Here is a 15,436-nt window from a genome sequence, read left to right on the forward strand (position 1 = left end):
AATTTTGATTGTCAGTCTATGTATTGCATGTGGTATAGCTTCCGTCCTCTGACCAACAGGTACCGAGTTCGAGTACACAAGGCACCTTTATTTTATGACTAAAAAATAGTTAAAATATGAATAAGTTTATGAATTCTTAAAAGTTGGTTTCCCACCATATTAAACTTTTTTCTATCATTTTCAAATCGAAAACATTTTAAAACTTCATATCTTCTGTTCAATCATTTTTATTTGTGGGTAGCCAAAATTTTCCTGGTTCGTAGGGGACGTAATTTCATTGGAAGTGTGATCGGTAAAATTTTGATAAATATTAAGTAAACGATTATATATATATTATATAATATAAGTTCATGGGGATGTGAATTCGTGGGCAAGGGTTACTAGTATCCATGAAAGCCAGGAACATGGGTCCCCAACGAACAATGACGATTCCACAGTATAAAAAATGTATACGTAGCAGTTTGGGCTTGTATAAGCGAAACTTTTTCCAAAGGTGTAGAAAGTGTGGAGGACCCTTTTTAAAGGATGTTTCGTTATTCTTGTCCTCAGATATATATGTTATTGATAGAGAGATTAATTGAACAAATTCTAGACATTCATTTAATGTATGCGTGTATATAATACATGTATAACTCAAATATACTGTTAACAAGGCTTGTAACACAAGACACATGTAACAACATGTAATAATTCGTTGTGATACCCGTTGCCAGGTGTGTTGCTAACGCTGAGGGTAATAGAACGGATTATCAACTGCGTCTAAACCAATCGTATTTCAGTATTTAACATGAAAGTATAATAAAGTTCATTATCATTTAGAATTAAAACTATCATCATTTCTTGCTAAATATTGCTGAAAATTTAAGTTTAGGGGGTATTTTGTATATGAAGCCCGTTCTATTAACGGATTTAGTACATTTTGAAACCTTAGCGGTAAACCGTTGCTTTTGTGAGCTGTTTATCATTGCGTTGCCAGTTCCATAATACGTTTAAAATCCTCAATACGGTAAACGCTTCTTAGCTCTTATGTGACTTTTGACATTATTTATATGTTGTCCTTCACTCCACTCTATTTTGGATTCTACTGTCGTTGATCCGATTATGGGCATCTTTCTGTTTCTGTATCAAAGTTCAACAATCTCATTCCAGTCCGTATAAGATTCAACAGCAAATGTTTCTGTCCTAATCGGTTTTAAGGTATTTCATCAATGCACTTGAGACCCCCCGCCCCCATCATTCGAAACTGTCTCTTAATATGTATCTACTGGCGTTAACTTTTGCAAATGGTAAAATCAGGATATCAAATGTCCAGTACTCCGGATTGTTGATCAAGACTAGAAGAGGTTGATCCCTCAGGAGGGACAATAATGCTTTTGAATTTTCTTTGTTGCTATATAGCTAACGCTCGGATTAAACATTCCTAATTTTTGTGAACAAATTAATCCCTTTTATGTTCAGATATCTTACATGTTGAACATACTAGTATATCAATTTTTAGGTCGCCTGACTCATTCAAGCAGCCAACTGCAAAATGTTTTTGTTCGTCGTCGCGAGTCGCCCGTAAAGCCTCAACATTTGACCATTTTCAGCTTCTTCTCTGAAACTACTAAGATTATCTTGACTTTTCATGTCGTAGTAGACATTTTTTCACCCATAGTTATTTATGATTTCAGATTTATAGAATATAGATTATTTTAACATCTGTTATATGTATGATATTATTATTATTGGATTCAGAAAAAAAGAAATAATGATTATAGATTTTTCCTTTTTATTAAATAAAGAGTGACTTGTAGTGATTTTATTACTGCATTAAATCTCCAATTGCAAGCCTCTATTTGACATCGATTTCCCAACACACACTTTTCTGTTTACAGAAAAGTTTGTTGTTAATAACCGTAACAAATTTCCGGTTTCCCCTTTAGCATTATGAACACTTTGTATTAATATTTGGCTCACAAGGTTTTTAACTTTTTTTTTTGCCAGCACGATGACGATTTACTATAGAAATCTTGTCATTGAAATCTAATGCAGTGTGAAACATCGGACTGATTTACTACGAGACCCGTCTCTATAAATCTTCTATATCTTCTTTTCCAAGAAAAGAGACAGTGCCATTAGTGGTTTATCATTGGGAATCTGTCTTTCCTTTTCTTTCGCATTTCGGGCCAAAACTTTTTCTTGTACCATTGGCAATCATGATACAGATGAAGATTGCATGACATCAAGAACCCTTATAAACAGGTTATTTTTCTCTCTTTTTGCGTTGTTATCACCGAATGAAGCCGTAAAAAGTAAGTACCTTATGCCTTTGATTTTTAATGAGACAACTAGTTTAGTGTGTATAAAGTTTTGTGTTGCTGTTCAGAGTCTCTGTGGGCAATTTTGTAAGGTTAAAAACAATTTCATAATTTTTTCTGATTTCTATTTTATGTTGCCGATGGATTTATTCTTTTTTTTTTGGGGGGGGGGGGATTAGAGTGGACGGTGTATGTAGAGGGCTTAATACTCGGAAGCTTAGATAGATGACTGTTTCAAAAGTCGGCTGAAAACTTGTAACATTGTAGTACATTGTAGAGTTTGAGCTTAAAACTAAAACCTCTTAAAATATCATCATTATTAAACAAAAGGATATGTGTTGCTATTTTATTAAATTACACAATTTGAATACTATTCTCGAATACTATTCGAAATTTGTTCCACTTCTTCTGTAACGAAATATTGTCACTCACACTATCCCCCTAAAAAACAAGGTAAACAAAAATCTAATCCATAAACCAAAACAAATATACAACAATTAAAGAAACACAATCAATAACTTTAAATTTAGAATGTTTTAACAGTCACTGGACCTTTCTAGAGAATCAACTCCACTTAAACAAGCTGCATTTAATGATGACTGTTCTATTTCTGGAGAGCATAAGATGTGTTTGTTGAACACAAACCTCTACTGTCAATTTCCTACTGATTACCTAGCTTTATATTGAACTAAGATAGTGTTTCGGTTGTTTCATATGGGAGAGAGAGAGAGAGAGAGAGAGAGAGAGTCTATTGGTTATGAGCAACAAGTATAAAACAACATAGATAGAATCGAATCTTAAACCTCAGTGAGACTGGTTAATTATCATTATAAGATTTGGTCTAGCTGTTTGAAATTTTAAATATAACTTATCATGTACATTTGATTTATATTTCAAAATATGCAACCGAGGAATAAGTTCAAATTATCGTAAGAAGTTCGACAACTTAAATTTCGCCTTTTGCCACTGTTTACTGTTGTACTCGAGAGCCTCTATACCGTTTTACAAGTAAACGTACATGTACATTACTATCAGTTCACTTTAAAGTTGACAAATGTAAACAAATATATTTTGACCCCCAACTCATCTTATTTTTATTTTCTTTTTTCATTTATTTCTTTTTCTCGGTTGAAGAGAACTAAGAAATCTCTAATAATCACATCTCTTGTTCTCAAAATGTTACTATATAGAAGAGCTTGTAAACTTAAAAACCAATTATTTGCGATGTTTTTTTTCATTAGGAATGTAACAACATGTTCAAGTACCAACATTCTTCGTTTGTTTACTTTATTTTGGATCCACGAATAATCTTCACTATATCAAAGAACAGCTTAAAATTTTTCAGAAAAAAAAATATGTAGTCCTATCTTTATAGCAACGTTCTGTAGAGAAAAAGTGCATTCACCAAAAGAATTTATATTGGGATCAAAAGTATGCAACTATGATTTGACGATCGAATCCGTTAGTGTTCAATTACAAGCCCCCTTTGATCTCTTGTCTGTGACTATCAATTGCAGCAGCGCTATCTTTTGTAGACTGCATTTGTCTCAATAATCGGGTTAGCGACAAAATGATGAAACAATTTAGAATTACGCGGACTAAGTTCAGGAAATTGCCGATTTGGGGCGTTAATTTGAGAAGATGAATGGATAGAATGAAAATTTCGCTGGGTTTTAATATCCGCTGAGATGAATTGAATCTAGATTACAATTTGATGTATTAGAATGGTGTCTTTCTCTGTGAGTTTGTCTCCCTGTTATTTCGAGTACTTCAGCTTCCAATGGTGCTCCTTCGCTTTCAATCACCCGGTAGATAATTTATAACAATGATGTTAGTGTCTCTATTACATAATTGACATGTGTAAATCTATCCTGATTCAATTGTCTCCACCAACGCAAAGGCCATTAGTTAAAGGATTTTTTAATCTCGGAAATAAAAAGTCCTTTTCTGTTTTTGTTTGTTTGGGTTTTTTTTGGAAAGAAAAATTGATTTAGTTTGATTTTTTATACACTTTTGTTTGAGATGACAATACATTTTCATTAAGTGCCAGATACAGAGATTTCAAAGATTTCAGCGATAATTTTAACTGTATAATAGATTTGTTTTTAATGTGTGTTTATGCGTCGGGGGAAATGGACTTTTACGAATGTGACTCATTTAAAAAAAATTGTATCAATCGAAAGTCTGCAATTAGTTTTTCTTCGACTTTGTTTACAATGACTGTCTCCAACCTCCGCCGATTAGATAATCGTCGATAGTTTTCTGTTGTTGGTCCACAGTAAATCAAGACTATTGTCGTGGATATTCTTATCGATGCAGCTATTATAAAGTCAGTGATGTTTTGATTTTTTAGTCGAAAACATACCTACTCCACAAAGCTATGATTTTCGTTTCTTTTTTAAGTTCTAGAAACTGATTCGTAAAACACATTGCGCAGAAACAACTGTACAGTGCAAAGATTGTAGACTCATTATTACGGCCAATAACACATAATGTTCACACAGTAACGACAAAGTCTTTTAATTGCCTTTTTTCTAATGGAGTGGTTTGGGCTGAGAAGAGGTTTAACGTTTTTAGCGTCGGGCAATTGAATTCTTGCCGGTTTTCTCTCGAGCTTATTCCCTTAATTAAGCTTGTTACTGGAGCTTCGTGTCAGCAGCAGCACTGTTATTTCAAAATTAAGAATTGTCTCTCCCCTTCCCCCTGATGAACAACACAAAATCGATTCTGTCATCCCCGTTTGGAAGCAAAACATGTGCTTTAACAGAATGCAATTTGACAAGCGACCAGAATGAGTATTCTGTTTCTCTGCATATTTGAGACGCTGCTTTCTTCAAGTCTTTTACGAAGCTATCAGTGAATAAACAAGAAAGTCAATCGAATACGACCTTCTATCAGTCAAAAGTTTGCGACACATTGTCGCCTTTTGCGATTAAGAAAAATACAGAGTCGAAGTTCGATATGTATTAGGAAATGACACAACTTGTTTGAACATGTCTTATCTTTCTCAAAGCCAGTGAAAAGAACAATTCGAAAGAAATATTATATAAATACGAAATATGAGAGAGAGAGAGAGAGAGAGAGAGAGAGAGAGAGAGAGAGAGAGAGAGAGAGAGAGAGAGAGAGAAGAGCCAACTGCATTTTCATAATTAATTGGAGTTATAAACATATTTACATTTTATTACGGTCAAGAAAATGGGGGATTTAAGGAAACTTTACAATAGTAAAATAGAAATACAATTAAATGACAAAAATCACATTTTTTTTCACGTATCCTTTATCTAGGTCATTCTTTCCGTCGAGTCATTCTATTTCTCCGCACTGTAGCTTTCAATGTTTGATTTATTCAGTAAATCCCTTAATTTGCATATAAATACAATCTGCCAATACTATTTCTATTATTTATCAATATTTCATTGTCCAACTGAATAATGGAAAAAACCAACATTAAATCTAGATGGAAATAAAACTTAATTTGCAAGAAATGAACCAAAAAGAAAAAAAAACAAGCTAAACCGAAAAAGGTTTTAACATTGTCAATATTTATACTATTGGATTTTTACACGATGATTGTTCCCCGCTTTCACTTCTGCCTTGTCAGTCTGTGACTAACATTATCTTTCTTTGGAAATATCTTAAAAGGCATTTTCAGGAGCTTTTGCAATAAAATTCGAAAGCACATCTCCTGTTATCTAATGAAGACCCCTATTGATTTAAAATGGTCAAAGGTCAAGGTAAGAAATTCATACTTTGCATATAATCGACTCATCAATTGTTTTTATAGCGTTTTTGTTCCGATATGGATATGCTTAAATTGCAAAAAAAAAAAAAAAACACATTGACGCCTAAAGGTCGCCCAAGTGTAAGTTTGCTTAAAAACCATCGTTGCATTGTTACCTACATATAACTTCAGAAAGATTATATGTTAAGGATGTTCAAAAAGAAAGTTAACGGATGTATAAATGTTCTTCACTGCTTATTGTTTTGGTCTTTGACTTTTTTTTTTTACAATGAAATGTGTAGTACAATCACCAGAGCATTAGAAACGTTAAACTGTCTGTTGCCTGATATATGAACTGACAATTGAGTGCTGGTATCCCCTTTAAAAACAAAATGATTTCGCTTTTGGTGATATACGTATATGACGCTTGTCGTGACCATATCAAGGTTAATCCATAATTAGGTATTTCTGAACAATAGGAATGCTTGAAGGCCAACATTACGTGACTGGTTAGTATTGGGGTGACATCGAACGATGGATTGCATGCACTTTTGAGGATATAAGTTAGTTGGAGAATTGACATGAACTGTGGAGCAGCCACCTTATGACTGCTGGAGTCCGTTCTCTAAATATCCTCTTATTTTAGCGAGATTAAGCATCAGCAATTGCATTGTTTTCACTTAAAACGTGAAGTGCTTTAAACTGTATATTATATGTATTTGTCATAAGGATACTAGTAGGTGATCTAATCAGAGACAGTCATATGTAGTTTGCGACATTGTATAGAGTTGTTCTTTGAAATATAAAAGCTGTTAATGGCATTGATGGATTGGTTGTTTCTGTAGAGAATCTCTGGGTGTTTAAAAACACTGTTGTCTGGTGATTATAGTTTCACTCCATACAACGGTAAACTGTACTTCAACTTCCAATGTATTTGTACACATCAAAGGGTTTATACTGGTATGGAATCGGATTGTCAAACGTCGGGGGTCATGCACAAAAACCACAATTTACTATAAACGATTTTCCATTCTTTATAATGACAGACCGTGTAAAGCCTCACTTGCTTGTCATAGTTTGCGCACCATCGGCCCACCTTGTGTAATAGTGCATGTTTTTGATGAGATCTTGTATTTTATTTGAATGCGCAATAACGCATTATGGTACTAAAATATAATAAACACAACTGTACCTCGCTCAGTAGAGACTAGTTTTGTTCTTTTATTTTTACAGTGGTATTATCTTTTCTTGTGCATCAGTTGATAACAAAGCTTGTCTGTACCTTGTTTGGATCTCGAACTAGCAGTGCGCAGAGGTTTTACAATTGTATCCTCTACTTTTATAATTCGTTTTTGTGTTTTGATCAAAGTCGTAACCGACAGAACATGAAATTATGTTTAATCTTGCGTAAACTTGACTTTGAGTTGACGTATTTTTTGATGAATTAAGGATTCATAGCAATTTTACTCGAAACTTCAATTGCAGTAGTGGGCGAAGACTGTGGCTTGTTGACTGAAACCAGATCTTCCTGTTGTAACGTTATTACATGTATATATAACAAGCGCTGCTTGTTCAGGGAGCTTCCGATTACTGAAATTCAATGCTTAACCACGTCGTATGTTTCATTAGTGACTACTGGTCCACTGAAATAGGTGTCCTTCTGTGTTCTGATTGGCTATATAACGCTGCCTGAACTAAGTCGGGGTCAGATCGGATTGGCCTTTCCTTTTTTCTACTTTGTCAAAGTTAATTGATTTGATTTGTTTTTTGTATTTGGGAATGCATGAAATAATAGATAAAGAAAAGTATAGATAGTGTATGTGATATTTTTTGCATCGTTGTTTACTTCATTAAAAACTTTAGAAGCATCTGGTTGCCATGTTACAACGCACTTTGAAAAATTACTCACTTTGAAATTTTTTTTCAAAGTGCGTTAATTTTGGGACCAAGTCAACGCACTTTGGAAAAAAAATTCAAAGTGCGTTGATATCGTCGATATTAACGCACTTTGAAAAAAGATGTTCGTGGTGTAGTGAAAATAGTTGATAGGTTTATATACAATAAATGTTTGTTTAACCTTGTTTAGCTTAATGTGATATATTTAAAAAAGAACTCATTGCATTCTCAGCTGACTTGATAAACAGTTTCTAGATGAGAATTTTTTTCTTTTCACATAAGACAATATCGACAATTTACACAGAAAAAAAATTCGGGAGGTTTGAATTATCCAAATATGACAAAACTTCATCGCTTTGCAACTGCATTTTCCTTATTTTGAATATGCAGCAAATTTACCTATTATCTGGTATATTGGGCTATGCCCGAACAAATATGATTTAATTATATATATATGAATAATGGAGATCAATGTATGATATATTTCAACTGGCTTATTGCATATATGATGTGAAAAAAGGATACATTAGATCTGTTTATCAAAGACAATATGATCTTTTAGAAGATTAGTGCGAGAAAATTAACCCACATCCTAATGCTTGTTTTTAAGTTTATAATAATGTAATGTTCGTTATTAATGTTAATATTCTATTATTGAAGTGATTTATTTGATTAGAATACGAAAAGAGGGTTACTGTTGAAACACATAGATTCTTTAACAGACCAATGAAAAAATTATTGTTCAGCCAGCTGAAAAATTTTTTCAAAGTGCGTAATTTTTTCAAAGTGCTTGCCACACTGCCATATTACAGACACGAGTTCTCTAACTTTGCACAGATAGCGACACCAGTAAACAGAGTTGGTTTCAAGAAAGTAATCTCGTATTTTATCATAAGAGATTTGTTTCTGTACCATTTAAGGGTATTGACGAGGATTCCAGATTTCGTAAACATTTTAGAGAACTCTTTCGAAGGTGTGAAGGTAAACAATGGGCTTGTTTTCTGGTAATATGACACATAGGTCAACTCACCCTTACTTTTGAGATTTTAATTTTGTTTTTCACCATTCTCAATGTATTTTAAAAAATGAATTCAATAATTAAACTTGTTCAAGTGGTCATCGTATGATTTCTCAAAACCCCGCTTTTCATAAAGTTTGTAAATCATATTCATTATTGAACCTCTACTGACAGCCCATATGATCTAAATGTCTTAATTGACAGAAAATGCAAATTATTTAAATACAGAGGAATTTATGGTAAATTCCCTAAGTATCTGGTTTAAAAAAAAAAACAAAAAACGAACTGTTCTGCTAAATATTTTAGTTGAAAAAAAAGTTATATCATTGACACTGCTTTGATATACATGTAATACCGTATATTTATCATTTACCCTCAAACGTTTTAGATGTTTGCCATTCTCTCTGTCTCTATCATAGTTCAGTTTTATCAAGGGCTTGCTAATCAATAGCTAATTAAATGTTTTATGATAGAACACTTTTTATCTTGGTCTAAATGTTAAATGAAAATTGTATAACAACCGGACAACACTGGTTATTCAGTAAAAAAAACCCACCACCTGATACTATTACAGTCGTGACCTTACCTTACACTCTAGCCATGCTTGAACTTTCTATAATTATATTGTTTATGACTATGATTTACATGTGTCTCTTCTTCAATTCAGTATGATGTTATGCCCCCCCCCCCAACCCTATATGATAGCGAGTCAGATCAAAGAGAAATAACTCTCATGCATAGCTATTGCCTTCAATATCACCATGCAAAACAATGTGATTTTAACCTTCTTATGAAAAACTTTTTTTTTGTGAGTATCTTTTCACTTCGTGCCCCTTACCTTTTGAATAAGGTGAGGAATATTGTAATTGTCCCCAGTGTACCTGTGTATGATAGTTGGTAAACAATATACCTGTAATAAATATAAGTGTTGACGGATAATTATTGTCTTTTTTTGTTGTTGCTAGGATTGGTTAAAGTTGATACACCGGTGCACCATTTTTAGTAGATGACCCCTTTTGTTTTACATGTCAAAGGGTCAAACGCCGAGAGTCCACGAACTACACTAGACGAAAACAAATAAACTCTGAACGCGTTTGTTCTCTCAGTATCTGATGGAAATATTGTCACATTTCTAGGAAATTTTTCGTAGAAAAAGTGCAATAAAAAAACTTTAATGTGGGTGATGTACTATTAGATCTTACAAGCACCTGAATGTAAAAAGAACTAACCCTTTGCAAGAGTTACCTTTCTTTTATCATTCTTTAACATTCCTGAGAGAACTATAACTTGTACCATTAATAACTGTTACACGTGAATAAAAAAAAATTAATTGAATTATACCGCTCCCTTTTCCTTAATTATTATGAATAAAAATCATCAGCCGGAAATATTTATGTACGTCATTTTGAAGGGATGACGGTAAAATGAGGTTTAGTCAGACCGAACCCGCAAGTACATGAATAATTGGTTTTACAACTTGGAGGCTTATGCCTATTACAGGGCTAGCAATTATCTAGGTTAGCTACAATAGATAACGATTTTTATAAAATCTTCGTTTTGGTCGGCAGGTTAACGATGTGGAAATTGTAGCTTTGACAGAGGATTATTTTGTCATATTTACTAGAAATGTTTGACGTAATCTCTTTATTAGGAATGTGGACGATCAAAGCAATGCTTGACATCCTAAATGAGGTCGAAGCTTGTGGACACATTTATACGATACAAATAAATCTCCTACAAAAGGGACTTTTATTCTGTGTAAGATAAGATTGGAATTTTTTGCATTAAGATGACATCAAGTTTTAATGTCATCGTATATGAATAATTCAATGTAATACATGCGTGTACATTAACCCAACCTCTTCCTTCTTTTGTTCCGACTTTGCAATAGCAAGAAACTTACATTAATGTATTCTGTGGAGTTTATTATACTTGGAATCCTCCTGATCTCAATTTCAACAAAAAAAAGCACATATGAAGTTTGGTCTCTTGGACCATTAGAAGATTAAATTTTATGAACGTTTTGCACGTTAGTGGCGATTTAATGAAGCAATGCTACACTGCGTAAATTTACTAAAACAATTATTGAAAAAAAAATCGTGTTAGTGATAACGAGATAGCACCGATCTTGGACAAGCATTTGTCAAAAAGGTCTGAGTGTTTTTATATCGAACTGGCCTGTACGTATTAACAAAACTTCATCCAGTTATCGGTGATGGAATTACTGGTGTCTGGTGTCTGGATAGATCTTTTATAACGTTCTGTGGCATATCTAATAATGTGAAATATTCGACCTCCGCTGGAACTAAATAAAAAGACCGCTACCCTAATTCCATTAATAAGTGGGCACACGTTTTAGCTTTGAACATTACATCCTGTCGCTTTTATTGCTTAGTCACCATATGGCCATTACAAGTACAATTTAAGGAGCTTGCTTATTTCCACTTCTTCAAAACCCTTGATTAAGAGTCTGCCCTCGCCCACTCGTTCTGAAAATAACTAAACGCAATAAAAATTTAGTCTCTTCAGTCTAGCAAGAAACCACCGAACAAGGTCCTTTTTAAACAGTAACAAGGGTTAAGTTTATTTTCTTTCGCGCAACTTCACAGTTGTTTTTCAATAATGGCGATTTCGACCAAGTTTTCAATAAAGCGTCGATTGAGTTTATTACCTGATTTGATAATAATCACAGAATAAGGGCCAATAAAGGCAAGTAAGTCGGCGCGATGCTGTTAGGAAGCAATGGGAGAGGGTCCCTACACGGAGTCGGAGATTGATTCACACTGCGTCCAGGACAACTCATTAAGGACAGCATTTCCTGGCTCCTGGAACGGGATTAATGCGTTGTTTGGCTGGAACAATAAATTGGAGATCCACTCCAAGCAAATTGGGATTTGATTTGATTAATATTAACCTCAAACGTTTCCTTTGAGATGTAATAAATCAAAGGTTGTTAGAACTTCTTTAATAATAAGAATTTGAGGGACACGAGTAATTGAATCTGAAAGTACACCGTGTTTGTAAAGCTCTTATGGAATTCCTATTCAAACTCGGAACAACCTTAAAGTTAGCTAAATTAACGAGAAATTAACGAGAATAACTGCTGTGGACTTTTGTCATTAGTATTGGTTTTATTTCGATAACATGAAAATGATTATAATTTAGAATTATAATAAAATGAAAATTAAAAAATAAATTATTTTTCTGAAGTGTTCATCTAAATAATTAAGAAATGCGAAATATCATCATAAAGCCTTCATATTAATAAAAGAAATAATCGTCTCTATTTTCTACAACTCGAAAAAAAAGTATTTACTGTGCAAAGGCAATATTTCTTTCTTTATTGTACAAGATAGGATAATCCTTTTTCATTGATATGTGTAAAGTAATTTTGGTTTGAAATGATTCTTTTTAATTTTTTTTTTCAAATATAATTCCTTAAACCCATTTATTTATATCTGTAAATGCAATCTATAGTGTATTACGAAGACTTCGATAATCTCACTTTTCGACCGCAGCCTTTTGATGGTCAATGACCCGTAGTCAAATCACCACAGTGACTACAACAGATAGATGATTAGACCTTTGACAAAATATACATTATCCTGTAGAATTTCTTCTCCGGAGCGGAAGATTTATAGAATTGATTACAGGTCAATCGTGATTAAAGTAACCTAAAGACCTACATGTGACAGAGGATAGTTTATCATCACAGGATGCTGAATCTTATAAATTACCGTGAAATGGTGAATTGATTTCACATAACCCTTGTTAATGAATTTAAAAGCTTTGTGTAGAATTTCGCCTAGGTACTTACTTCATGATAATGACTAATAAATTACAAAGGGGACAATTAGACCAGAAGAATCTGTGACACTGATAAAGACTTCCCATTGACAGGAACTGACGTCATTTTGATAGTGATTTAGTAAGCAAAAAACACTTCAATGGTGCTTTATTTGTAATGCGTTATACAGTACAAGTGTAGCTTTTTTAAAAAAGCACACCGTCTTTTGAGCAACGTCGTAACAGCAATAGGTTATCAAAAAAAAAAAATTCTTTTCTTTAGATTAATGTCGCCTTCCTCTACTTGTTCATGTGGAACTATTTTATATATGCTGTAAATGTGCGTGTCTACAATTGAGAAATGCTCGTGTAAGTTGAGATCGACTATAGTATGGTAAAAGAGATCTTTAGAAAGGGTCGTATTTTAAATAAAGTTCATACTACAGCTTTCAGCAGCTTGTTTTACTGATAGTAGTTTTACCGTCTCTAATATGCAAACTTATTTACTGAACTAGCCATACTGCATCAAATTTTCACATTTTTTGTATTTGCATAGACAATACAAAAAGAGAAGAACATAACATTTCAAAAGATATTTGAGAATACTGCTTTCAACTAGTCGTACTGAAAAATTAAAGCCTGAATTTCATTCACAGCAATTTTATTTATTTATTTATTTTTTTCGTTTTCTCATTTTTTAAGATTTAAAATCTACGAAAATTGTTAAGTCGTACGTAAAAAAGATCATTAGAAAATTATCTCCCTTGCGCCGAACATTATTTCAACCAATGAAATTAATGCAAATTTTTACATCATGTATTTTCTACCAATCACAAAGGAGAGGAAGTGCACAACCGGGAGACTGTAAATTCTCTTTATACCGTCTTCCCTTTTTTAAAGACAGATAATGAAAATTTTATTTAAAACGGTGAATGCAAGAGAAACAAGGATAGAAATAGTTTTACAATTGAGAGAGAGAGAGAGAGAGAGAGAGAGAGAGAGAGAGAGAAAGAGAGAGAGAGATCACTAATGACTACTTTTTTATTATGCTAATACCGATATATTTTTGTGTGTAACTAATCGTGTTCTGTCATTTCATATTTTGTAGGAGAATGTAAGACAGAAGAAGTAAATCCGAACCATGGCACAAACAATGACGTACAGTGTAGGATCCGGAAGTCAGAATGTCTCCGGGAATTTTACGATTCCAGCCAACAACTCACAAAATGGGCCTGTCGACGAATTCAGTCCTTTGGTTAAATTTTATTTGCACTATGCTGGTTATCATGGATACATTAGTGTGTTTGTTTGTTTATTCGGGATAATCTCCAACTTCGCAAACATCGTTGTACTCACACGTAAGAACATGATTACTTCCGTAAACATCATTCTCACGTGGTTAGCTGTGGCAGATACGCTAAAAATGTTGGATTATCTTCCCTTCGTGACAAAATTCTACATTCTGAAAGATCCAAATCTCGAATACTTTCAAACAAGAAGTTACAGCGCTATGGTGTTTTTATTATTTCATGCTAGTTTCAGCATTGTGTGTCATACCATAGCAGTATGGCTGACCATAGCATTGGCCATATTCAGATTTTTGTTTATTTGGTTTCCAACCTACGGAAACGACTGGTGTTCTCCGTTTCGAGCCAAATGTGTAATTTTTTGTGTGTACATCTCCATAATTATCCTTACCATTCCCAATTATGCAATCAATAGTTACCATCACGAGATACACAATGGAACGGACCTTTACAAGTCTGCGAAATCGGAGTCGTTAGAAGACACGTGGTTTGATGACGCGAACCAGTACATTCATTCGATACTCTTTAAACTGGTTCCCTGTTTCATGCTCACAATACTTACACTTCTGCTGATCTACGCAATGCACAGGGCTTACAAGAGACGACAGCAGCTGAAGAGCGTCGGACGGAAGGAAGACGCCGATCGTCACCACGAGCACAACCGAACGACCGGCATGCTTTTGGCCGTCGTCGTTATGTTCCTGATAACGGAACTTCCGCAAGGAATTCTGACGTTGATTGTAATTTCCGAACCGGAGTGGGAACTGAAAGTCTACAACAAACTTGGGGATGTGTTAGATATTGTGGCGCTTTGCAACAACGCTGTTAATTTTGTGCTGTATTGCAGCATGAGCAAGCAATTCAGAGACACGTTTGTCCGAATATTCTGTCAATGTTGTCCGCAAGATGGCGTTGGTTTTCTTAAGGTTAAACTGAACAGCACGTCAAATGGGAACAAGAATTACCTGGCAACACTAAATAACGGACACCGTACTGATGCTAATAATACTGCAACGTTCGTGTAAAGTCGTGTATACATGTTGATATCACAGAAAAGATGTAGAGAACCAAATTGAATATGACATATTAACGAACACATAGTTTGTTTACGGTAGTTCTTTAAAACAACTGTTGTTATTGTACATGATAATTACAGTGAATATAAATCGTGATTTAACTTACACTGCGTATGTTTATGTAACAAAAAATGATTGATGGTCTCGTAGATGGTTCATCAACGTGTAAAATTAATGTAGCAAATAGAAAATCCATGGAGTAAATGTCAATAATGCATTAACTCGAGGATAACATCAAAATCCAGTTTTTATTGATGAGGTTTTATGATAAAAACCATTAGTAGTTTAGAACGAGAAAAGGGCAGTGATTTGTTTAACTTTTGAGTCATCTA

General features: G+C 33.8%; 1 protein-coding gene across 5 annotated transcripts in view; it reads left to right on the forward strand.

The window, feature by feature from the left end:
* LOC105342085 (G-protein coupled receptor dmsr-1) overlaps positions 1 to 15,209 on the forward strand; it is a 45,527-nt gene extending 30,318 nt beyond the window's left edge. For 3 of the 5 annotated variants that reach the window (XM_034472838.2, XM_034472840.2, XM_034472839.2), the window contains exon 2: positions 13,830 to 15,209. In XM_034472838.2, coding sequence (XP_034328729.2) covers positions 13,863 to 15,053 — 1,191 coding nt within the window. In that variant the 5' untranslated portion in view covers positions 13,830 to 13,862 and the 3' untranslated portion in view covers positions 15,054 to 15,209. Of the gene's footprint in view, positions 1 to 2,032; positions 2,295 to 5,941; positions 6,035 to 13,829 lie in introns of those variants that run through there. The other 2 variants (XM_066069089.1, XM_066069090.1) reach the window with 2 other exon arrangements.
* The last annotated feature ends 227 nt before the right edge of the window (positions 15,210 to 15,436 follow it).

This window comes from Magallana gigas, chromosome 8 (assembly GCF_963853765.1).
Source record: "Magallana gigas chromosome 8, xbMagGiga1.1, whole genome shotgun sequence".
In the NCBI taxonomy this organism is placed as follows: Eukaryota; Metazoa; Mollusca; class Bivalvia; order Ostreida; family Ostreidae; genus Magallana; species Magallana gigas.